The 25029-nt window shown below is 45.5% G+C and overlaps 1 protein-coding gene across 1 annotated transcript in view; it reads left to right on the top strand.

Moving 5' to 3' along the window:
* NBAS (NBAS subunit of NRZ tethering complex) overlaps positions 1-25029 on the top strand; it is a 160553-nt gene that overhangs the window by 109210 nt on the left and 26314 nt on the right. Inside the window, exons 39-45 of the mRNA XM_087823358.1 lie at positions 2108-2184; positions 2516-2653; positions 7655-7884; positions 9977-10087; positions 16690-16940; positions 18150-18484; positions 24560-24778. Of these exons, the coding sequence (XP_087679484.1) occupies positions 2108-2184; positions 2516-2653; positions 7655-7884; positions 9977-10087; positions 16690-16940; positions 18150-18484; positions 24560-24778 (1361 nt within the window). The remainder of the gene's footprint in view (positions 1-2107; positions 2185-2515; positions 2654-7654; positions 7885-9976; positions 10088-16689; positions 16941-18149; positions 18485-24559; positions 24779-25029) is intronic.

Below are 25029 nucleotides of genomic sequence, written 5' to 3'. Positions count from 1 at the left end.
AAATTACACCTCCCAACATGATCTGACTTTTCAGGATTTTTTAATAAAGTTGGTAAAAAGGTTTTTATGAAGACTAGCTGAAGAAAATTGATCATTACTTATTTAGCTAAATGAATGATTTAATGGCTCATGATTTCCAAATCAATAATATGGGCAGCTTTCCCCTGGAATTAAATTGACCACGGACTGCCTTCCAGAGGCGCTCATTTTGCACAGGATTGGTGCACCGGGGCTCACACGAGCCTTCACCCGACGATGGCTGCGGAACTGTTTTAGAAAATGTATCATGTTCAGTCAAGGTCTGAGAACCAGCCCTGCAAATTAAATCATATGTGCTGATAGATGTAGGGAGGGCCTTTTAAAAAATATCTTAATGGTAATGTGATATCACCATGATTCTGTCTGCAGTAGGCATGACATCTGGGGTCCCAGTGAGACCCTGGGGGGTCAGTCTACTTCATATCCTACTGGTAACTCTGCCCAGTGTTGCTTCCAATATCTTGGGGATTCAAAGACAGAGCTTCCTGTACTCGGGGTTGGAGTTCTGCTTCCCAAGACTCCTTGAGTCTCAGTGAGGGCTGCGAGAAAGCTCTGATGCCCAGGGGTGGAGTGGGGCCACTCCCCTCACTCCCTGTTGGCTCCTGTAACTGTCCAGCTATTAGTTAGAGGGGCTCTGGGCTGGGCACTTGGTTGTGGCAATGAAGGGGCTGTGATCCAGTTGGGGGAGAAGATGTCCCCACGTAACTGTGTTAGGGATGAGGCAGGAGACAGGCCCCTCTCCTCCCAACCTGGGACATACGGGTGGTGGTGTGCTCGGCACTGGGGATTCTTCCAGTCGTAGAGCAGCAGGAAGCCATGGGCTCTGTGTGGCCAGAAAATCAACTGTCTGAGTGCTGGGGACAGATGTGTACAACTGGTCCAGAGACTCTTCCAGGAAAACCTGTTTGGAAAATAAGTAACTGACAGGGAACTTGACCATTTGACATAGTTACCAGACAGGATTTTTTTTCCTCTCCCCCCCCAGTATTTTATTAAGAAAATTTTCAAATGCACATAAAGATGAGAAAATTCTACAGTGAACTCCCATGTGCCTTCTACCAAGATTCAACAATTATCGTTTCACTACACTGCTCCCCCCCCCCCCCCCCGTCACCCCCACTGGCCGGCTATCAACACTAAGCTCAGATTACACAGATGACTTAAATTCTGGTCCGAGGAGGGCACAGTTAGGAAGGCAGATCGCCGGGAGGAATGTTCCGTGGCCCGCTCGTGAAGCCAGGCGTCGCTTCCTCTGGGTCATTCGCAGTGCTCCCTGTCGGCAGCGCTGGCCGAGGAACCCACGCTCTTTAGAACGCGGGACTCGCGCTGTGCTGCAGGTGCCGGCCTGCTGCCTGTCCCCCCGACCCGAGCGGGTGGAGCGTCTGTGTTTACACAGGCCGCTCACGAGCCAGACGGCGTTGGCAGCGTGCTCTCGTTTACCAAAGCTGCGACATCCACAGGTTGTCACACTTAGTTTTTGTGTGTGGAAAAGCTGTTAATGGTTGGGATGTTTTACGATACTATATAATCAAAGCAGGAGACTGCTATTCTTTTGTGGATTGTGATGAAGAGGGGTGTTCCTGAGAGGAACAAAACCATGTTATCATTATTGTAGCAATCAAAAGATTTGTCATAAATTTGCACTCAGAAGGCCGTTTTGTTGCATTGATCGTTAATACCTACATGGACCCACCTTCCACATTAGCTGCCGTCCAGATACATAACTTTATAACATGGCCTGGGCCTTTAAAACCACAGGATTAGCTTTAAGAACCCATCCTCATTTATCTGTCTGCACCCAGACTTTGCAGCCACACTAACAGGATTCCCTCTTGTCTAAGGAACAAACAGCATCATTGGTCTGGGTTAAAGCAAAGTTACTCTTTAGCATATGTCATGTGATCTGTATTTAAATGGGGCTGAGTAGACTTTCCTAAAGTGTCTCCAAGGGTCCTCCAAAGCTAATTGCCTGTTGAAATCTTATAGGACTGAAAACATGGTGCTTAGTAACTATGAATGTCATCTGGACCCTCAAGTAAAATAATGCCATTTTCCCCCTTTTATTCAGTTCTCTTGCAACTAGCAAGCGATGCTTTACCAAGTGACATGACCCTGGCTCTTGCTTACCTCCTGGCCTTACCACAGGTAAGCTTACCCTTACCAAGACAGAGGGCTGAAAGGGAATTAACTAAGATCTAGTGTTCATTATAATTGTTTATTTTACATAGACACTGTGGTCACTATCCAGAGAGTAAGTTCTACAGTGTTAGCCAAAATGCTGATTTTAAATCTGCTTTTATACACATAGGATCTGCCTTTACAGTGTCTTCTGAATTTTCATGTGTGAAGATGAGATCGAGTTGATGTGATGGAAACTTTGGACCACATTCTAGTGATGACTAGATATGAGATAGTTTAGGATGATCTTGATTTCCTCTCAGCTACGCTCATGCCATCCATTGTGTTCCCCTCCCAGGTGTTAGATGCCAACCGGTGCTTTGAGAAGCAGTCGCGCTCTGCCTTGTCCCTCCAGCTGGCGGCATATTACTACAGCCTGCAGATCTATACCCGTCTGGCCCCCTGCTTCAGGGACAGGTGCCATCCTCTCTACAGGGTGAGTCCTCATGGTCCCCACCTTTTAATGAGCAGAGTTAATGTTGTTCTAAAATATTTAAAATGTGTGTGTGTCGCTTTGGAGGTACTGACTTGCTTTGCATCCAGAATGCATTCTGAGTGGCTGACAGCCTTTTCCTCCCACACACTTGCTTTTCCAGACACAGTTGCTCTTCCAGGCATCGGGCAGAGGTGGGTTCTCATGTTTGTTGTGAATGCTGATTCGTCCCCTACCTTTTCTGTCATTCACTTTATTTTACAAAGGCCTTAGGACAGGCTAAAGTAACAGGAGAGGCGGATTGAAGAATTGGTTTTAATTCACCGCCCAAAAGGAGGGCGGCCCTGTCTGGTTCAGGCAGGTGGCACTTCTTCTTTATTGTTAGGCCATAAATGTGAGAGTAGCAGTTGTACAGATGAGATGTTGAAACATATTCTGCCTACTTGCCTCCGAGCTCCGGACAATGTTTATGCAGCTCCTGTTCATTTCTGAGCGAAGCACCTTCATCTCCTGTGGACACAGGAGAATGCAGACGCCCTGCGAGATCAGAGCCTCAGGTTTTACTTCATGCACTAGTTTGTCAGTTATCAGCCCTGGAAAATTATCTACTTTGTGTATTGGGTCATTTTAAAGAGAATTACCACATTAGGAGTAGAGAAGCAAGTAGGTCAGACTTTCAAATCCACTATGTGCACAGATCCAACCTTCACATTCTATTGAGGCAGGATTTTCTTCCCTGTGGCCCAAAGCATAGGGTCAAAAATAATTTCACATGTATGAGTGATCTGCCTGCCTCAGCTGTGCAAGACATGTCTAATAAGTGGGTGAAAACCTTTCATTCCTGGCAAACTTGTGCTCTGGTCCATCAGTTTATTTAAAAGGGGAGAAGTGTCAGGGAGCATCCTCGGTGCAGGTTAATCTTCCAGGCACTGTCCTCACTGATAGGTGTGCACTGCTCTCAGACAGTTTTATTGTGATGATGTTTGGCGGAGAAACAGGAATGCTTTCTTCTTTTTAGCCTCTTGATATAAGATGTTACTTTATTTGGGGAATTTTGTGTTTATTTTTTTTATAGCTACTGATGCTTTGCACAGTTACTTTATTCCATACCCTAGTAATTTTCCCTTGTTCTGTTTTTATAGCTCAGGTATGATTTTATGTGAAATAAGAAACAGACCTATTGTGTTATAGATTTAGGTGAGTTTGGGCCCAGAGGAGCCTCCTGTTTGCAGCCTCCTCTGCCTCCCAGCAGACACTGGACTCCTCCTCCCCTTTGCTGCTCTTAGACAAACCCCTTTGGAGCAGTTTTCCTAGGACACTGTGATTGTCTTCTCTCCACGTGCTCTTCCCCAAGGCAGGAGTCCTGTCTCTCTGCTCCCCAGGACCTTACCCCCTGTAGTCCCCCGCGGCTTTTGCGGGTATGTACAGAAGTTCAAGAGTCGTTTCAGCAGTTGGGCCTGAGGACGGCCTTCAGGCTCCAGTCATGCAGTTTGGAGGGCTGGCTCGTGGGTCTGGAGGAATCCAGAGGGCACAGTAACTGGGTGTTTAGGTACATCTGCGTTTTCCATTGACTACCTAATGGCTCATTATTTGGGTCTTTTCAGCATCTTCCTACACATAAAACAGCACTGCTGAGTTTGGAATTAAATGTGACAAAGTCCTGATGGATCATCATGGAAATTGAAATCAAAGTGGTTTCAATTTGTTGCCTCCACATAATAGTGCTCCGTGCAGCATCGCTGGCACTCAGCTGTCAGCCCAGCTTGATTCTGTTTCCACAGCCTTTTCCCTCTCGTTCCACCCCCATGGTGCTGTGCTGCAGGAACGGTAATTTAGGTAGATTGCTAGGTTTGAATAGAAGTACTGATATAATTGGTTGAGTTATTTCTAATAAAAGGCCCGTGCTTCTTGATGGGATGCAGCATCCTGAGCCCAGCTCAGGCCCCTGGACTTCGGGGGCTCCCCTGGTGACCTTTGGCGAAGCCCATGCCGCCTCCACCTTTCTTTTTAATGATGGAGGAGGAAGATTGGCCAGGTGGTCAGTTGGAGAGAAAGTTTCTTCCATCCAGTACTTGTCCTAGTCAACTTGTTTTGTTGTTATTTGTTAAGAATAGTTTATTGATTTTTAGAGAGAGAGAGGGAGAGAGGGAAACATCAATGAGAGAGTGAAACATCTGTTGCCTGCCTCCTGCACACCCCCACTAGGGATTGAGCCCTCAACCCAGGCACGTGTCCTCGACCGGGAATCAAACTGGTGACCTCCTGGGGCATGGGATGATGCCCAGCCAGCTGAGCCCATGGCCAGGGCTGGGTAACTTGTTTTTATATTCAACAGATAATACCGCCAAAAAATTCAAGTGGTGCAAATAGTATACAGTAAAAAGTCAGTGTTTCCCTTTTGTATTCTTCCAGAAATATTTGAGATATATAAAAATAAATAAAAATATATATATGACAATTTTTTTATATAAATGTTGTACACACATTGTTCTGTACTGTTTTTTCACTAACATATTACCTTTGTAGTTACTGTAAATGCATCTCCAAGTGTGATTTTTCTAGCATTCTTTTGAAAAAGTTTCAGAAGATAAAGTCAGTTAAAAATGGAAGCCTATCCTTTGGTTTGTATTCTAGAGAAGCAAACCCAGCAGGGATGAGATGCAGAGCTTATGGCAGACTATTTCTAAAATGTGGTTTTTTAAGCTACTTAATTGAAAATACTGAGTACAAAATTATCTCGAGCAAATAAGAACCCTGGAGGGAAGCACACCACCTGTTTAAAACTTCCCCGCAATATTACCCAGAAAGAAGACGATTAAACCAGACTAGATTTATTACCTCTAACTAGTGAGCAGTCTATGAAATCATGGACCATTCTGCTGTAATGAATATTTATGAACCCTTTGTTGTTACGGAGACTTGACCATATTCCTTAAAGAAACTGTATTTTATTCAACCTCCAACTCCCCGCGAAGAACTGCATTGCCAAGTTTTGGAAAAGTAATAGAATAATTTAACTTAACACACTTTCATTTTTAAATTTGGATGCCTTTCCATGTAATTAGGTTTTGCAGCCCATGATGCTTTGCAGTCTCCCTTAGAATACTGAATATGGAAGGTTTGGGAGCTACCTGTAAAGGCCTTCAAAATCTTCTCAGAGGCTAATAGCTTTCACACCCACGATGATGCCACTGCATTTGGTGGGAAAACAGGGAGAGAGGTTTGAAGGCGCTCCGCACAAGAAGCAGTGGTGTTAGGTGAGAAGCCAGGAGGTTGGCTTCTTCCTTCCTGCAGGAGTACAGCAGCGATGCCTGAGCGTGGATCAGCATCTGTGAAGGAGGCACGGGTCCCCTGTGTGCACCATGACGTTGGTGGGAGGGTCAGAGGAAATTCACCTGGGAGTGCTTTAGAGACTTTGATGCTGTTCACCTGTGGGGGTGAAAGAGCATATTTATGAGATACAGTGTTAGGGTGAGTAGGGCATGCTTTGGAATATTTTTAGAGGAACTGTGATAAGCTCAGGTATAGAATTCTTATTAAAATTTAAATAGAATATTGGAAGTAGCATGAATAGTGAAGTTCCTTGAGGAAGGGATAGAAAGTAGTGGTAATGACAAGAAAATAATTTGTGTAGAAAGCTAGAACTTACATACCACGTGCTCATCTGTTCAGTCTCAATAGTCCTTATGAGGACCCTCTAAAGAGGAGTGTGCTTCAGTTTTAATGACAGGAAGCCTGAAGCCCAGGAGGCAGGGACCCGTAACCCAGGTTCCTTGATACCACTTCCTATGTTTTTTCCCCATAACCAATTTTCCTTTTTCTTGGAAGACTTTGTGAATTGTCTCTTCTCATTAGTATTATACACAGTAAATGGAAATATTGAATATCTCCCTATACTCTTAGCAAATACTTGATGATCTACAAACCTGAAGACACTTTGAAACCTGTCATCAAGGAATGAACAGAATGCCCCTCATTCACCACTTTTTAGGACAAAATGTTAAAAGGAGGTATATTTATATCAAGGAATTGAATAGGAAGTGGAATTCTTACCCACAATTCTAAAATTCTCTGTCATCACTAGAGAGGAAAAAACAAAAGGCTTAGAAATACAGCTCAAAATCACAGCTTACAGGTTGGAAGTGTTGGCAGCACACTATAATTAGGTACATTTCTGAGACCCACAGGAGGGTGTTGGAGTTTTTTCCTAATCTGCTTATATTAAAATATGTACTATGTTTCCCAGAAATCGGGAGTGACTGAGTTAATGTTGTTCAAGCATCAGGCTTGCAGAGTAATTCCAAAATCATGGCTGAGCTGCTGTGGCTTCGACACCCGGATCCACTTTGATGTAAATAGATGTGCCCAGTTAATCACTTGCTTTCTTCCCAGTCAGCTGCCAGAATCTGGGTCTGTTCTACTTGAATAATCTTACCACTGTTGGAGAGGCTGTAAGAGCTGTAGAACAGTGTCCCATTGAGCCCCAAATGGAGCAGGGAGGGAACTGGTGGGTGCTTCCTTCTGCAGATGGGGTGTTTATGATTTGGGAAGAGGGATGCTTTCCCAGCTTTTCCCTGGAGGGAGCGCTCTTCTCACTATCTGGGCATTATTAGTGGGTCACTGAGCTGCAGCTTCATTACGAGAACATGTAGGTGCTCAGAAAACTTGTCCAGGGCAGTGAGAACGGAAACTACTTCTAGAGTGAATTATTATCAGTGATCAGGTCACAGGGAACAAACCTGATGCCAGTTGTGGTAGTTGAAAAGGTAAGAATATATTCTTTATGATGCAAGTGAGGTTTTGTAAGATGGAAGAAGAGCAGAGCAGGAGCCTAGAGACCTGCTCCTAGACTCGGTCCTGTGTCCTGTCCTTGTGGTTTGCAGACTCTGTCCCTCTGCAGTTGTCTTCTCAAGGCAGCTGTGAGCCTTAGTTTAGTGCCATCAGTGTGAGGGCCAAGCAGTGCCCAGGAGACTTGGTCTTCTGTAACTTTTGTTTTTAATACAGGCTGATCCAAAAGAGCTGATCACGATGGTCACCAGGCATGTGACCCAATACGGACACGAAGCCTGGCCTGAGGACGTCGTCTCACTGACCAAGCAGCTGCACTACTACAATGAGCGGCTGCTGGATTTCACGCAGGCTCAGGTCCTGCAGGGCCTGCGCAAGGGGGTGGACGTGCAGCGCTTCACTGCGGACGACCAGTATAAGAGGGAGACGATCCTCGGTCTGGCAGAGTAAGGGACACTTTTGTCTCAGAAAGGGATGAATTTGAATGTGACAGAGCAAGTTGAATCAGCAGGGCTCTGTTTTTTAAAGATTCATTTTTATTTTTAGAGGGAGAGGAAGGGAGAGGGGGAGAGAGGGAAACATTGATGTGGTTGCTGCCTCTTGCACGCCCTCTACCCGGGGTCGAGCTCTCAGCTTGGGTATGTGCCCTGACCAGCAATCAAACCAGCAATACGGTTCCCTCTAGGCTCTGAGGCTCTGAAGCTGAGTTAAATTGTACCTATGTTTAGTGTCTGTTCCTCACTCCCGATGTTATTTTAAAGTGACCAAGATAGTCTTGGCTTGGTAGTGGTGTCTGGCATTTTTCACTGTTGTTATTTAAACCTTTGAGAAAGCGGCAAGGCAGCCTTGAGGCCCTGTAATAATTCTACATTAACCTGACACCTTCCCTACAGGAAGACTCCACATTCTCTAATTCACGGAGTGGCGAGAACGAAGAAAGATAGTGGGAATGACCCGTGGGGGCTCAGTCAGGAAAAAGATGTGGCATAGTTTTTCCCCTCTGTCCTCCCAGTGGTTCATAATTCCACAGAGTTGGTTAATGTTCAGTTTGAAAGGGACCCCAGAGATCATGTCACCCAACCTGCTCCTATTCCGGAGAGGACTCTGGGACTCTGAGAGCTTTAAAGAGCAGTTCAGGGTCATACAGCCAGAGGTTGGATATGGACGCCCTGTTCTCAAGTCGAGAGAGCTTTCCCTTTGCGCATTTTGTACCCCTCGGTGCAGTGCCTGTGGTTTCTTAGGAAAGGGCTGGTACGCAGAATAAGAGCGTGTGAGACAAGGCCTGCCTCATGTCATCGGTTCCATCTAGCTAGGGTCACGTCCCTTTTTCTATTCCACGAATCCAGCTAGCACATGCTATTTGAGGTATGTCCTAGAGAACAAACAGACGCTTTTGATAAATGTCTCATAGAATCTTCTCCATGATCTATTGCTCAGAGAAACACACAGCCGCCTTTGGATAGCTTGTGTCAAATGTCCATGGGTTTCCTGGGCCAGCAGTTCATCCCTGCTTATGTGGCTTTGTCCACCAGTCTTTCCACCGAGAATTCCTCCCTGCCTCTCTGCTGCTGGGACGCAGACGTCCTGCACCGGCCTTTCCCAGATGGCCTCAGTGTGGGTGCTCTGAGTCAGAATTCCTTACAAGCTGTAGGCTCTCCAAGCTTGTGACACCTTTCCTGGTGTATACCTTCCATGGCCTCGCCATTGCTCCTAGGAGGAGGTGCGGGCCCCTCTTCCCCCAAGGACCCTGTGCATTCCTAGTTGTGACACCCCCTCCCCCATTCTGCTGCCCGTTAGAACTCACCTGTCCCCTCTCCCTCTACCATCTGCTTAGTTACTGTGTGTTCAGTCTTCAGGTCAAGGTGGCCGCTCTTGTCTCTTCTCACAGTGTTTCCAGTCCTTTAGCATTTAAGTGCTGGTCCACATTTCACATCCTCCACCAGGCCACGCGTTCCTCAGGAAAACTCGTTTGTTTGTATGTCCTTAAGCCGCTAACTGCCTGGAACAGTGTGGAAAACATAAAAATTTGTTGAATGGCTGTGCTTTCTCAAACACCTACCCCTAAGGCAGGAATACGTTTCATTTGCACTGTTTTTTGACTGTAGGCTGTAGGGTCTAGACCAGAATTTTTGCGACCTCCACACACTTTGGTCTGGATAAATCGTGGTTGCGGGAGGGCTGTTTTGTCAGCAGCATCCCTGACCTCTCCCCACTGAATGCCAGTAGCATTCTCCTCCTCTTCCCCCACTGTGTCCATCAAAAATGTCTGTAGACATTGTCAGATATCCCCCGAAGGACAAATTTCCCTCGGTTGGGAACCACTGGTGTAGACAGTACCTGGGTCAGTTGTGATGCACCACAGGGAGAAAGGGGCAGTAAGATTCTAGAGAGTACTTTCCCTGAGTTACATGGAGCATCTCACTAAGGACTGCTGGCTGCATCCTCTCGGCTGGAGAGCAGTCCCAGTGGACAATTCTATGCCGATTAAGGTAACGTGTTTCTCTCTCCCTTCCCTGTGGCTGGCGGACACTCTCGAAGAACCCTTGAGGAAGACGTCTACAGCATCGCTCTTTCCCTGGCGCAGCGTTACAGTGTTTCCCGCTGGGAAGTCTTTATGACCCACCTGGAGTTCTTGTTCAGCGATAGTGGGTAAGCATGTGATTCACATGTAAGCTTACGTCCATGTCTGTCTGCTCAGTCTGTTCTAGAAGAATCATGGAGTTGTAAAGTATAATTTCGCTTACTTTTCAGCTGTAGTAGACCAGTACTTCTGTACACTCTCTCTGTTGACCTGTGATGCACCAATATTCTAGTAGTATCCTGTTCATTTCTGTTTTTCAGTAATAATAGTCCTGAGTTAGATACTTTAACATTCATTCATTCATTCTCAAGTTTTTCTTGAGACTCTGTTTTGTCCTAAGCACTAGATACTGGGGCTACAATAGTGAGCAAAGCAGGCACTCAGCCGTCTTGGAGTTTGCAGTGTGTGGGAGACAGATGGCCATGGAATAGCGACGGAAGCACATGTGAGATCGAAACTATGAGAGGTGCCCCGCCCTGTGAAAGCCCAAACGGGCCTCGGCATTGTTAGGGAGGCTCTGCTGAGGAAGTAAGTCGAGCTGAGACCTCACTATTGAGTTGAAATTAGCAGTACAACAAGGAGAGCAGGGAACCATTGTCTAGGGAGACAAAGCAGGAAAGTGCCAAAGTTCTTTGACGGGAAGGAACATCATGTCTGTGAGGGCTCAGCAGGTGGACAGGGTGGGGAGGCCCCCAGAGGCGGGAGCCAGTGCGAGATGGGACCTAGAAAAAGCCTGGAAGCCAGACCATGCGGTGAGACTATGCAAGCCTTCTCAGGGCTGTGGGCTTTTTCCTGAGTCATAGGAAGCTGTTGAAGGATTTGGGTAAAGGAAAAGGAAATAATATGATCAGATTTACATTTTGGTAAGGTCACTTTGGTTACTGTGTTGAGAAAGATTTTAGGGCGGCCAGGGCAGAGCTATATCAACCAGTTATGGGGCTATTACAGTGATGGACTGGGTGACGGGTGACCACAACTTGGAGTCAGGTTTTGAGAGTATAGAAGGAGAGGTGAGACTGGGTTTCAGAGATGTCCAGCAGGTGAAATAGATGATAGTACTTAAGTTGATTAATAAACATCAACTAGATATGGAGATGAGTGAAAAGGGAGGGCTCAGGAATCATCTCCAGTTTCACTGGGTCTGCCTGTGGGGTGGTGACGTCACTCCGGGAGCTAGAGGGGTAGAGTGGGGGGTGTATAACAATTAAAGACACAGCGCTTCAGGGGAGGGTGAGAAATTACACATCAAAATACCCAAGGGCAAAGGTCATGAAGGCAACGATGCTTATGGATGTAACTTCACAGGAGAAGAGGGAGCTGGAAATATTGATTTAGAGTCACACACACATGGATGATACAAGAGGCGTGTAGTGGGCATGCAGATTGAAGGGTCAGATCCTGCCCAATAGTCCAGAATGCTTAAAACTAGGCATCTTTAATTTTATTAATCACTGTGAAATTGTAATATCTTCATGTTAAGTATTTGTGAAATTGCTACATGGGTGATAGTGTTATCTACAATAAATATTGAACTGCATCAGTTTTGGGGTACAGTAATCTGTTCAAATAAATGTTTCTTATGATATACATGTTGGCATTTATAAATACCTTGGCATTTTATTAAATATCTTTTTCTTTCATTGAATGTTATTACATAAAAGGATGTCATATCTGTACAAACAGGATGCTTCCCCAAATCTCTGAACATATTATAAATTATCAGGCAATTAAACACTATGCAGGACTGTTCAGTGCCTATCATCAGGCCTGATAGCACTGTGATTACCTGGATGCGCGGCAATCGCCAGAACAGGAAATCGCCACCTCCTGGCGGCACTGCTCGGGAGTGACGAACACCTCATGTTGATTTAGCCAGTGGTGTCTGGTGCTCCCTGTTCTTTACTTAAAAGGCAGTAGTTTGCCTTGCGATTCAATCAAACCTGGTAGCACAGGTATTAGAAACCAGCCTTGTAAATACAATAGAAATAACCCAGCATTTATTTGTTGAGTCAATGCCAATGGGAAGTTAATGAGTCAGAGTCACAAGAAAATTAGTGTTGTTTGCCTTGGGGTTTTATTTTACTGTTCCTTTAAGACACCCCCACCCAATTGATTTCCATGTAATTTTACCTTCTCCTTCCTTTTGGTTGAATTTGTGCCTGAGGGTTGCTGTTGCTCTAGTCAGGCTTGAGTGTAGGTCCCTCACTGTAAAGAATTTGGAATTCTGGCCTTTTCCGTCTCCTGCCTCAAAGATGCTGGCTTAGCTGGGAAGTTGGTGTGAGAATGATCAGTGTGCGGAGAGAGGATGTAAGATAGGTAGCTTATTAAAAGTATATCATATCGTTGAACATGAAAATAAATAAAATTCAGGCCCAGGAAAAATCCGTGTTAGAGCAGGAAGGTTGAGTGTGGAGATTCGGGCCACGGGGCTCACACGGTGGTTGTAATTGAGCTGTGTATTTGGTTTCGATCTTTCTTTTGGCCTAAGGGGAGGAGAGAACCAAGATTATGGTGTGTATTGTACACAAGAGGAAATCCGTCAGCCCTGAAAACGGAAGAGCTGATTACTGCCGTTACCAGAATGGCAGCAATTCCATGCATGTCCCTGCAACCGTCCTTTTCATGTGCGATCTTCAGGCCCTGTCTGAAGGATCAGTCAAATGCCCCTGGCAGTGGCACAAAACATAAGCAGGACGATGGGTTTTGGCCTGTTTCTGCCCAGTGGAAAGTGCTCAGGTTTTGATCGTGGAAATCCGGGCTTAGACCCCGGCCCTGTGACCTTCCCCTCCTGTGTTCTGGGTGAACAAGCTGTTTTATCCCTCTGTGCGTCAGCTTCCCTATCTCATTCATTTCTCAGAACTGCTGTGAGGCTTAAGAGGTTTATACAAAATACCTGACCTGCAGTAGGTGCTCAAAAGAAAAACAGTAGCTGCTGCTGTTAGTTCTAGAAACAGGCCAGGTTTACAGGTCTATCTGATGAGCACTGTTAGCCTAATATTGCACATCTGACTTTTGGGCAATTATTTTCCAAGTCAGGATACCAGTTTTATCTGCTTTGTGAGAAGTAAATGAGATGACCTTGTGCTTAGTATAATAAGTGCTCAATATAAATACTGCTATCAGTATTTTTGTGCTATCGTGTCTCAAAACATTTTTTGTTAGAATAATATGAGACTATAAACCAATGAGAATTGACATTTGATGAAAAGTTAAAGGGCTTAAGGGTCAGGGTTGTCCTATGGAAGAGGAAACAAGCTTCTTCCCATGGCTCTCCTTGTCACCACTGTTCATCTAAAACATTCCACAAAGGGACCCACTGAGTAATCGTGTGACAGGAAATAAACTGAGACACTTATTAGTGATCTTCTTGTCAGCTGTCTAGTTGACTTTGACAAGTTAAATTCCATTTTTTGGTTTACAAAGACGCTTGGCGAAAATGTTGGCCAGAAGGAAAAATGCCATGATGCTTTTGCCTACCTCTCTCTGCATGTTCACATGGGCAGCTGTCAGGCGGCTTTGCAGGTCAGGCCTGCCAAGTCACATGTCACGTTCATTCCGAGGCATTTGTGGGTAAGTCCTTGCATGTTTCCTATAGGCCAGCGTCCTTGACCCTGAGAGGATAGGCAGACTTGTTTCTTTCTACAGGAATCAGGGTGGAGCCCTGTTCACCCTCTATTGTGGTCATAAATTTGGACTCATAAATCTTAAGGGTCATTGGATTAGTCTTTGGGGAAATGCCTAGAAGTTACTGCACCTGAGCAGGTGAAGCCCTCTCCCGATCTCTCTGTTCTCTCTCCAGCCTCTCCCAGCGGCCCTCTCCCTCTCCCGTTCCTCCTCCCTCCCCAACTCCTGAGTACTCCTTACTCAACTAATGGAACTGAATTAACACGCAGGTCCTCAGACTGGGTAAAGAAATATGCATTTAAATAAATCAGTTTTCCTATGTGAGCATAAGACATGTTAGTACGTGCTGTTCATGAATTACATTGTTGGGTGATTGGCAACCTGGAGCCATTACAGAGCACGCTGACCATGGACTCAGTACTGACAATTTATTCCTGTGCTCTGAGGACAACCACTGCTAATTTCTTCCTGTGGTTAATCTCTGAGAGTTAAATATGCACTATATAAAGGTACAAGCTGAATCTTGGTTCAAGGAAAAGCACTTAAACGGCTTCTAAGGTGATCGTTAATGTGATTAGTGGAAAGTCTGCCATGGTATCCCAGTGTTCCATCCTACTCCCTCAGATGTGGGTTCTTTGGAATTGTTTTCTAAGCAGAGATTTCAGTTTTTGTTTCAAAGGGAAGATAGTAGCTCCTTTCGATGGAAGCTATTAAAATGGGCTGTTGATTACTTGCACCCATAAAAGATCCCAGCACATTGTAATTTACTGAAGAGGGAGGTTCTGGTATTTATCATGTGTCAGTAAAGGTATTCCAGGTTCTCCCTTGACAAGAAAATTAGGTAAAATTGCACATTGGGCAAACTAAGTCGTGGGCGCAGAAGAGTAAGTGGGCGGGCGAGAGAATGTGAAGCTGATTGAGGGAGACTGCTCGGAACCAGGTCGGCACAGGTGAAGTAAAGGTGTTATGACTTAGCCACTGTCCGTCCACCTTGTAGATGAGTCCGCCTTGAATGCTCTGTTTCTCAGCGTTGTTAGCAATCAGTGTGACTGGAGAACTCGTTTCAATTATTGCTCTTGGAGAGACAACTAATGCCTGGGTTACAGAAAGAATCGGCTTTTGAAATTGCAGGCACATGACCTTGTCAGTCAACAGCTTTTTTGCCATAGGTGAACAAAGCCACACAGAGCCCAGGCAGGTCTGATGCCAGGTCTCAGGCGAGTCACCTCACCTCTCTGACTGCTCATCTGTTGGTTGTAATTACCTAGATTTAACCAGCCTGCCATAGCAACCAGCATAGTAAGTGCAGGCTCTTCCCTCCTCCACTCGGCACGTTCTGCCTGCAAAGCCTCGTCAAAACGGCTCATCTCACTGGGCCTACATGGGTTCGTGTTTACCTCTTCACAACATCATTTTCAGGCCTCGCTTCGCAAGTGGTGACGGGGAGTCAGAAACTTGGGAAGTCCCTTGCACATTGCACTGTGTGCGCACTACGTTTCCTGGGCGACATTGCGTATTTTGAATAGTGCCAGTATCAAGAGCATATTCGGACCAGCCGTCCATCTACTCTGTTTCCGTACAGGCCTGTACTTTCCTGACACTTCGTTCACATTCTTTTTGTTCCATTCCTCTCCGTAGTGCCATGCTCAGGCACTGCCTTCCTTAAGCCTCCTGTTGTCGCTGACATCTGCTGCTTTGAAGTTCAAGCTTGAGTGACCCTGCTCCTGACTGGAATAAGATTGCATAGAATTGTGTGCCGCTTGTCAGCCGGAGCCATTGTTTTGCATTGTGGTTTAATTCTGAGTTTTTATAACTCAACTGGGTTTTCAGATGGCAGGACGAGAGCTTGATGTTGTCAGTCTTTCCACCCTCCCCGTGTGGAGCACAGTGACTGTCCATAGAGCACTCCTAGGCTTTGTTCCTCCACCCATCTCTTGGGCACATGTGTTGGATGTGTTCTTTGTACCACAAACAAAGATGCTGAGAAGCTACAGGTCAAGGAGATGTGGTATCACCTTTGCCTTCAAGTGGTCCACACTGCTGTTACCCTAAGTATTAGCACTCATAAAAATTTTAAAACATAATTTTTGTTAACTTTACGTAAACCAAAACATGTCTTTGCACTTTCTAAAAATGAGAATTCCAGTAAACAATGTATCATATTTCAAAGGAGTGGCTTTGAAACAATGTGCCTCTAACTTGGACCTTGCCAGAGGTCTCACTTGCTGTACTCAGGCACTTCCCATGCTGCCACCCAGAGCCGTGGAAACTGGACATTTCTGCTAGGGTGATGGCCCCTGACTCATCCTGCCCGGGGTGTCAGAATTACTCTGGCTGAGGCTCTGTGCCATGAATAGGAAGAAGCACAAGACCAGAATTAAGCCCCCCCCCTCCCCTTCACCCCTCAAAATGCAAACTCCTTAAAAATTTTTCTAACAGTTTATCCTTAAGGAACATTTTTATTGTATTGTAAGGACATCTGAGTCAAGATGAAAATAAGACGTGTTTTTATGTAGGTGGCATTCATGACTGCAGCTAATTCACATGAAAGTGGTACCTGTTCTTGCTGACTTTAATTTTATTGTCAAATTTGGGTCTATCCAGTATCAATTCAAGGCTCTTGGTTGTAATACTTATGCCTAAAAATTGGGGTGGTTTCTTCCCTCATGGATTCCTAAATTCCTGAAATAATAAGGTTGTTTACATTTCTTAACGAAGCTCCAACTTTAATTTTTCTTGTGGCATGAATAAATAATGCATGTGGAAGCTGACAGATCTGGGTTCATTTCCTAGCTATTGAGCCCTGGGCACCTCTCCCAATGGCAGGGGTGGGAAGTGGTGGCTACAGGGATGCTGCCTGCAGGGATGCTCGACCCCAGAAGACCACATGAAAATTGTATAGAATAGCATAGGCGTTCAACAGGTTCATTTTCCTTTATATGAATCTCCTGCATCTTGGTGGTTTACTGCCTCTGGATTAGAAAAGAAGATCTTGTTTAATAAAGGAACCAAATTTTAACACAATTTCTTTGTCCCTTCATTTCAGTTTGTCCACAGTAGAGATTGAAAATCGAGCCCAAGCCCTTCGTCTCTTTGAGACTTTGAAGACTGATCCTGAAGCCTTTCACAAGCACATGGTCAAGTACATTTACCCCACCATCGGGGGCTTTGATCACGAGCGGCTGCTGTACTATTTCACCCTCCTGGAAAGCTGTGGCTATGTGGATCTGGGGAAGTCTGCCATTAAACCCGAAACCCACATTCGGCTGCTGAAGAAGTTTAAGGTAGTCGCCTCAGGTAAGATGATCATTTCCTGGCTTGAGCTCATTTTTTTATTGATTTGAGAGAGAGACAGACAGACAGACAGACGTAGACATCACTTTGTTCCACTTATTTGTGCACTCATTGGTTGATTCTTATATGTCCTGACCAGGGATTGAACCTGCAACCTTGTTGTATTGGGATGATGCTCTAACCAACTGACCTACCTGGCCAGGGCCTTTGAACTCATTTTTGAAGTTAATCTAGGGATTAATTTTCTGGACACAGTCATGTTCATGCACCGTGGCTGGTATAGATCTGAAACCACAGGATTTTGATGCTAATTTTCTTTAGTTATTGTCTTTTCAACTCCTTCATGTATGGTTGGGGGAATTACATGCCAGAGAAACTAAGAAACCTATTAAAAATCACACAGGTTATAGTAGATCTGGTACTAAAATCCAAAGTTTTGACTCCAGAGGTTTTTTTTCTGTTCCCATTGGTAATATTTTATCTGTATACAGGACAAGTCTGAGACACTTTACAATAGGCATCGGCAGAACTACCTCAGTGGAGCCTGTGTGTTTAAAGCATATGTGGAGCCCATTAAAATAAGAACCTTTGAGTCTTTGGTAAATTGTTGAAATCTTTAGAAGGGTGTCTGTGTATCTTTATGCTCATGATGAAGGAATTAAACACAGTGATACCCCTCAAATATCTATGATAATTTATAATTTACAAGGCACTTTCAGATCTATGCTTAATATTCATGGCAATTATGAGAATTTACTGCAGTTTGTCAGTGGTTTACTGAGTAACCACATTAGACACTGGAGTGGACACAGAGGACAAGGAGTGCATCTCTTCTCTGTCTTCAGGTAGTCGATGAGATGCCAGGTGGATAACACACGAATCCAGTGCAGTGTGGTGAGGGCACCGCTAGGGGGAAACGGGCCATGGAGGGACTAAAGAAGCCAGGAGGTCTGACTATCTCCGGTGTCCACGCGAGGAGGCTCAGGCTCACAGAAGTGAGTGACTTGTCCGGGATTGCAGAGTTGACCAAGTCGCAGGCTGGGACCAGAACTAGGATCTTCTGATGTATCTAGGGGGCAGCTCAGTGATGAGCTACAACTAAACTGCTCAATGAATCTCTGCATTTTGCTGCACAGAGGGCTGGGTGTGTGTTTGAAGCCTCCAAGCGCTTACGTTGGAGAGAACTCTCTTTTTTCCTTCTCTTTCCAATAGGTCTCAATTACAAAAAGCTGATAGAGGAAAACACAGACCCTCTGGAGGCACTGGAGCCAGTCCTTTCAAGTCAGAACATCTTATCCATTTCCAAGCTTGTTCCCAAAATCCCCGACAAGGATGGACGGGCGCTCTCCCCGAGCTCCCTATACACCATCTGGCTGCAGAAGTTGTTCTGGACGGGGGACCCTCACCTCATTAAGCAAGCCCCGGGGTCCTCGCCAGAGTGGCTCCGTGCCTTCGAGGTCTGCGGGAAGTACTTTGATCGCCTCCACCCAGGGGACCTCATCACGGTGCTGGACGCAATTACATTTTCTCCAAAAGCTGTGACCAAGGTAACCAGACCTTTGCTTAGGGCAGATGGAACCTTTTAGAGGAATGAAGTTGCTCTTACGTTCTGTAGATGCTGTTTCTGTTTCTTTCCTTGAAATGGGGGATAGTCACAGGTGTGGCGTTTTAGCTTTTTGCAAAGCATGAGGTGTTTGAATTGAGAAATTGCTGTCCTCTGTCACAGATGCCCAGGAAGTTCAAGTATTGGAGGGGAGGGACTCAGCAGAGAGGTGACTTGAAGTCCCAGGAAATGCTCCAGAGCTGGGACCTGGGACCTGGTTGGAGGAGTGGGACAAGGGAATAGACCCTCCAGGAAGGTGGAGGGGTCTTTACTTCCCTCAGGCCGAAGGAGGGTCACCTGTTTTATGTGAGGCTTACCCCGTGGGGCTGAGGCAGTGAATCATGACCTTGCTCCCTCAGTTCAGATGGTGTCATCCTCAGCAAGATAGTCTGTTGTTGCAGACTGTCCCAGGAGGCAGTTTTCTGCTGCGTCAGGTTAATCTGAGACAAGTGAGACAGAGACATTTGAAATTAATTTTGTGTCTGCAGTCTAGGTTTGTATTTTTCCTCACTTTATTAATTGGCAAGCTTTAATTTTCCATTCAGCGAGGAAAAGCATAAAGTTTTAGATACATGCGTGTTTGAAGTCACGTAACACTACACAGAGAGAAAAATTCACGCTGCAGAGCAGCCGCATGTGGCGGAGAACACATTGGAAAAGGAAGTGCAGTTGGATTTGGCCAAATCGGCAAAACACCAGCTGTTCCCACAGCTTATGCAGGATGGTAAAGATGTGAAATAAGTGAATATGCTACTCATACATAGTATGCAGTTTTCAAATGCATACCCACCCTGGATGCATAACCAGACTTTGGAAAGAACTGGTGAACTAACTCTAGAGTGTGTGACAGGAGCAGTAAGTGATTGTTCAGAGGCCAGAATTCAGAGGGGAACAGCCCCGAAGCCTGAATGTGGTGCCCCTTCCACGATAACATGAACCAGGGAAGGCTCCTTGCCCTCGTGATCATAGTCATTCAGTTACCGTTTGCATTTGCGGTGTCACAGAAATTCTGGGGAAGTCTTCCCAGCGTGGATCACTCACGCAGGCAGAGGCAGAGTGCGTGGCCCTCAGGCGATGGGCATGCAGAAGGAGAAGAGTACGAAGCTGGGAAGTGCGTTTGCTCCGATTCTCCATCGTTTCTTTTGGGTCAGTCCCGTTGGTTGGTTGGTTGATTGGTTGGTTGTGGTTGGTTGGGTTGCTTTTCTATTGCTTTTTCATTCAGTAATTAGCAACATTTTTGTAGAAGGGACGGAGAACAAGTCAGTGGGTTAGGAATCCAGGGAAATGGTCAAAGATGCTGCAGTGCAGGTCACACCCTATTGGCGTGGTTCAGACAGGCTGTGGTTTATACAGGGAGGAGCTTGCACGTAATCTCAGCCTTCCTGCTTTGTACTCCCTACTCGCCTTCAATTGCTGGTGCAGATACCTGCATAAATAAGGACATGAAAAGTACTCCTCTCACTCATTAAATGCCACCCAGAAGTTTGCTGGGACCCTTCTTGGAAAACCCTAGGTAATCACAGAATTAGAAGAGGCCTTGAGTATGCTTCTTGGAGCTTGCATCCTGGGTTGAATAGGCATTTGCCCCCTCACCCCACCTGCCCACGCCCTCTGTTTCAGCCCCCACTGTTTCTCTGATTCTGATGGGTGTGCCCTGTCTCCTCTGGATTAGGGCAGAAACTATTTGAGAACCTCTGATCTACTTTGGCCTCTGACCTTTAAGCATCATTCCTATGGATAATTCAGCTGCTATCCCTAACACACACACACACACACACACACACACACACACACACACATCTTTCTTTGGGCTCCTCATAGCTTCCACTTTTTGGTCTTCCTTCTGGAGCCATGGAAACAGCATCGGGGAGTCTACTTTTCACATTATGACAGTTCAGATTCTTGAAATAAGCTACTGTTTTCTCCCTTATCCTATTATCCAGACTCTTTGACATAAAAATCTAGAAGAATAAATCTATCCTAAAAACCTTATGACTTAATAAGCTTACATGTCATTCAGGAGGCTGTGTTGTAGCTGTACCTTTAAGGTCTTCACGGTGCTAATACCACCTTTTCACGAAGGATGGCAGCACGCTTCTCACCGTAGTGAGCAGTCGGTGTCCGAAACCCCTGTAAGCACATCCAGATGAGGCACACTACCTAACCACATGGCAGGACGCATGACCTCCTGATGCATCACTCAAATGCATGTTATGTAGATTAGACTGAATCACTGAGTATTTAGGCATTAGTTATGTGCTATATGTAATATTAATGGCCATTGATGACATTAAGATATTCCTCTAAGGAACTTAAAATGAAGTTTTTTCTTTATAGGAAAATGATTAATATTGAGAATTTAATGAAATTCTGCTCTGCTCATGGGCAGATCTTAGAAAGGAAGGGAAGCACTAGCCAAGCATAACCAGTTGCTTCTCCCCATGTCGTCGATGTCACTCCTCCTCTCCCAAGTGACAGGGTGGAGAGAGAAGCAGAACTTACCTTTTTGGGGCCCATAGGGGAGCTTCTGTCACATTCACCCCCACACACTCATACCCTCACACACAAACACGCATGTGCTCACATTAAATTTCCCCAGGGAGTAACCTTTTTGATTGCATATCACTGTCCAGTGTAGAGCAGCCTCAGAGGACAAGCTGCACAGGCCATTGTCCAGCCCCTACGGGGCTGCCTTTGGTGCAAAACCAGTCCCTGCTCCCACCAGCTGTGCTCAGGTTATGAAGAGGTTTCTTGACACACAGATAGCCTATTTTAAAGCACCCCTTCTGGCTCCTTCTGGCAGGGATGTGGAATAGCAGTCATGCTAAATATCGTGACCTGTAGAAGTCCACGAATTGTCCCTTAAATGTCAGTATCGCCCTGTAATAGTAAGGGGAAACTAATGCTTCCTCCTGAAGTCCATCACGGTCATCCAGGCTGCACCTGAACCTGGGGTAGATTAACCAGTTCCCCCACTTACCCTTCAAATCCAACCTTCCAAACAGTTACAGGAGAAGGAAGAGAAGATTTATTGTACGGTTACCCTGTAGACTAAATACTTTCATCACCATTGTAACAGAAAAGAACATTTAGCTCAAGGAAGTTAAATATCTGTTCCAGCATTTTATGGAAAAGAAGTGAGAGTCAGGATTCACACATAGGCCTGCTCCCAAATCCTGCTTTCCGCCGTTTCCCTTGCCTGAAAAATCTGGCTGCAAAAGCTCTCTGGGGTGATCGTGATTGTGGGCCTGACTGGCAAGCTGAAGGCTCATTCTCTGTTTGTGCTCGGAAAATTATTGCAAATTGGCTAAGGTAATAATTTAGTGAGAGAGATTGAAAGCTGGCCAGAAGACCACATGCGCAGCCCAGTCGTAAATGCTAATGTGTCGGCTCCTGAGGAGGCGTCTGGCAGCCGCAGCTGTGGCCCTTGCAGCCCTGCGTTAATAAGTGCGGGGAGGAGGCCCTTCCTTTCCCGTGAAATGTGTGGGCTCCAAACTCCCAGGGAGTGGATGTCTTGGGGAAGAGAGGAATTAACACTGCAGAATACTATGCAGCAGGTACCAAGGCATACTTTAACATGAAAAAGCAGTGGGGAGGGAGTGTGGAGGTAACTCCCGCTGAACGTGCTCTGTCTGGCAGCTTTACGGCTCTCTTCACGGCTGTCTGCAGTGACATGGACCTCTTTACCTCCCATTCGTCGTCCATCCGATACACTTCCCCCTCACTTAAGATAACAGTATAATTTCCAGTATCTTGAATATTGACGTTTAAAGTAAAACCGCTCTGAGCTCTGTTTGTACTCCGGGCTGGCTGCACTTACAGTGATCTGAGATGTTCCCCTGTCCCTGCAGAGCAAACACATCTTCAGCAGTTAGAGCCATTGCATGTTTTCTGTTTCTACTTTGTTTCTTTCGTCGAAGAGAAGTAAAGCCAGACTCTGGTTTTATTTAGTGATAACGACTGCAGCGGGGAAGCCAGTCCATATAGACTGAGTGACTTCTCCCAAACAAAAGGCAGGAGACTATGAATGGTGAGGGCCGATGGGCCTATCCCCAGTGTTGGCTGCAACGACAGTGCATTCTCCTGGCAGCGTGGGCATTCTTGATATTTTAGGAGGGACTGTGGTCACCCTAATGGCCTCTGGCAGCTGAAGGTCACCCTTGGATTTGATCAGGCCTCTTAGTGAGAGAGTGTGGACAGAGTTGTTTTGTGCTGAGAGGTTTTGCCATTCACTTTCATGTAATTTTATCTTAATGAGGTACTTTTATGCTTCAAAGTTGTGTTTCTCTGTATCAAAAATAATTCCAGAAATTGAAATGAACATTTAAAGTTTTTACTGTGAACCATAGGGCTCTAGTATATTTTTTAGTATAACTCTACATTAAGTTCTTATCTGAATTGTTGCATTGTACATTAGGTCAGAACAACACAGATGCATTAAAATTTTGATAAATAAGTATTAACTATAAAAATAAAATTGTAATTAAAATGTACATCTTAATGAGGTGGGTAGGGCTTTCAACATTGTTTCTAATTAGTTTATGTGCCCTTGGATGACTGTTAGTTATAGCAAATTGAGATTGCATTCAGCATCAGTTCTTTCCATTTTGCATTTTTATAGATACGAATATTTAGAGGCCTTGTTCACATGGTGGGTGGGGAGGGAGTTATGTCATAACAGTGCCCCTTAATCCTTTGAATGCCCTTCAAGCTATCAGCCCAAAATCACAGAGTGATTTATTGTTAAAAATGATTTTTAATGACTTTATCAGCTGACAGCTCAATTAGATTCTTCATAAATTTTGTTGAAAGTAAAGAATTGAAAACTGAGTGACATGCATAAAGAAATTTTCTATCCACAAGCCCTGGCTCAGTTGGCGAGAGTTGTCCCAGTACACCAAGGTTGCGGGTCTGGTCCCTGGTCAGGGCTCGTACGAGAACCAACCAGCGATGCATAGATAAGTGGAACAACAATCGATGTTTCTCTCTCCCTCCTTCCCCCCTCTCTCTAAAATCAATCAATAAATGATCTTAAAAGTGGAAAAAAGAAAGTTGCTATCCAGTTATTGGAACCATTTCACACAACAGTGGTTTGAACTGTCCCTTTGTTGGGTGTTCTGGAGCCTTTTAGACTCCGGGACAGTGTGTCACGTCAGATTCGGGAAGAGTGTGGGCCTGCCTTTCTGTGTAAGCAGAGGCTGGCTTGTGGTGAAGGGGTGGACAGAGGGCAGAGTCGACACCCCGACTTCTGGCACGTTCTCAGGAAGGTCAGTTTTAGGAAACAGGAGTTAGAGGAGGTAAAATTTAGAAACCAGTTCCCTTAAAACTGTCTGCATCTGCATATCCTTTGCAAAGACTGCGTGAGGGTGGCATACACACCCCCGTTTGAAGACCAGGGCCCTAAAGGAGAGGGTGTAGTTTCCCTACGTGGCACTGTGGTGATCCAGCCCCCCTTCGTCTCGTCTCCTACAGGACAGTCAGTCCCTGTCTGATCACACACAGACCGTCCACATGCACCCCAAGACTCCCCTCGCCCAGAATACGTGGTCAGATGTATGTTTGTAAGATACAGCTCTGCTACTAGTGATGCTGGAGTAACCGGTTCACCCAGAACCACAGTGGTTTAACTTAACACAGCAAAGGCTCATATTCCCTCATGCTCTTATCCCAGGGAGGGGCCCAGACCTGTACCACAGTCACGTGGGGTCCCGGCTGATGGCTGCTCCACCGTCTGGGACCAGTGCCCCCCTCAGCTGCCGTGGCTGGGACAGAAGGGAGATGGGTATTAGCACTTTAAAAAAATCTCTGTTTACGAGTTTAATAGTGCAAATGGTATTTCACCATTTCTGTTTTCTTCACAGAAGAAAAACCAGTATAACAAAAGTCCTGCTTGCTGGTTAGAGTTGCGTGTATTAAAATTTCACTTTCGTTCTCTCTGTCTCACTAATACCTTGTTCAGTATGCCATATAATAACGTAGGGCTGGTTTGGCTCACTATTGCTCACTACTTTCTTTTAAGCTGTCCGTGGAAGCACGTAAAGAGATGACTAGCAAGGCTATTAAGACAGTCAAGCATTTTATTGAGAAGCCACGGAAAAGGAATTCAGAAGAAGATGTCCAAGAAGCTGTGGATTCTAAAGTGACCTACGCAGACACCTTGAGTCACCTGGAGAAGTCACTCGCTCACCTGGATACCCTGAGCCACAGCTTCATCGTCTCTCTTCAGAGCAGTGAGCAGGTAGTGAAACGAACACTCTCCTGAGCTCAGGGGCCCAGCTTGTATCAGCATTTCTTTCATTCAGCCTTTAAAGCTACATCAGTGGTTCTGATAGGGTTTCAGTATTGTAGACATCCTTGAAAAGGGTCCTCAAGCCTTTGTCTTTAACCCATTCACCATCACCTGATAGCCAGCTCAGTTTCACTTCTTTACAAAGGATTTTAGGCCACTTCACATGATTGATAACCTGGGAGGAAGGAAGGGAGGAGATG

Source organism: Miniopterus natalensis, chromosome 13, assembly GCF_054644295.1.
Source record: "Miniopterus natalensis isolate mMinNat1 chromosome 13, mMinNat1.hap1, whole genome shotgun sequence".
NCBI classification, from domain to species: domain Eukaryota; kingdom Metazoa; phylum Chordata; class Mammalia; order Chiroptera; family Miniopteridae; genus Miniopterus; species Miniopterus natalensis.
The sequence above is the reverse complement of the archived record's forward strand: the minus strand, read 5'-3'. Positions and strand labels throughout refer to the sequence as shown.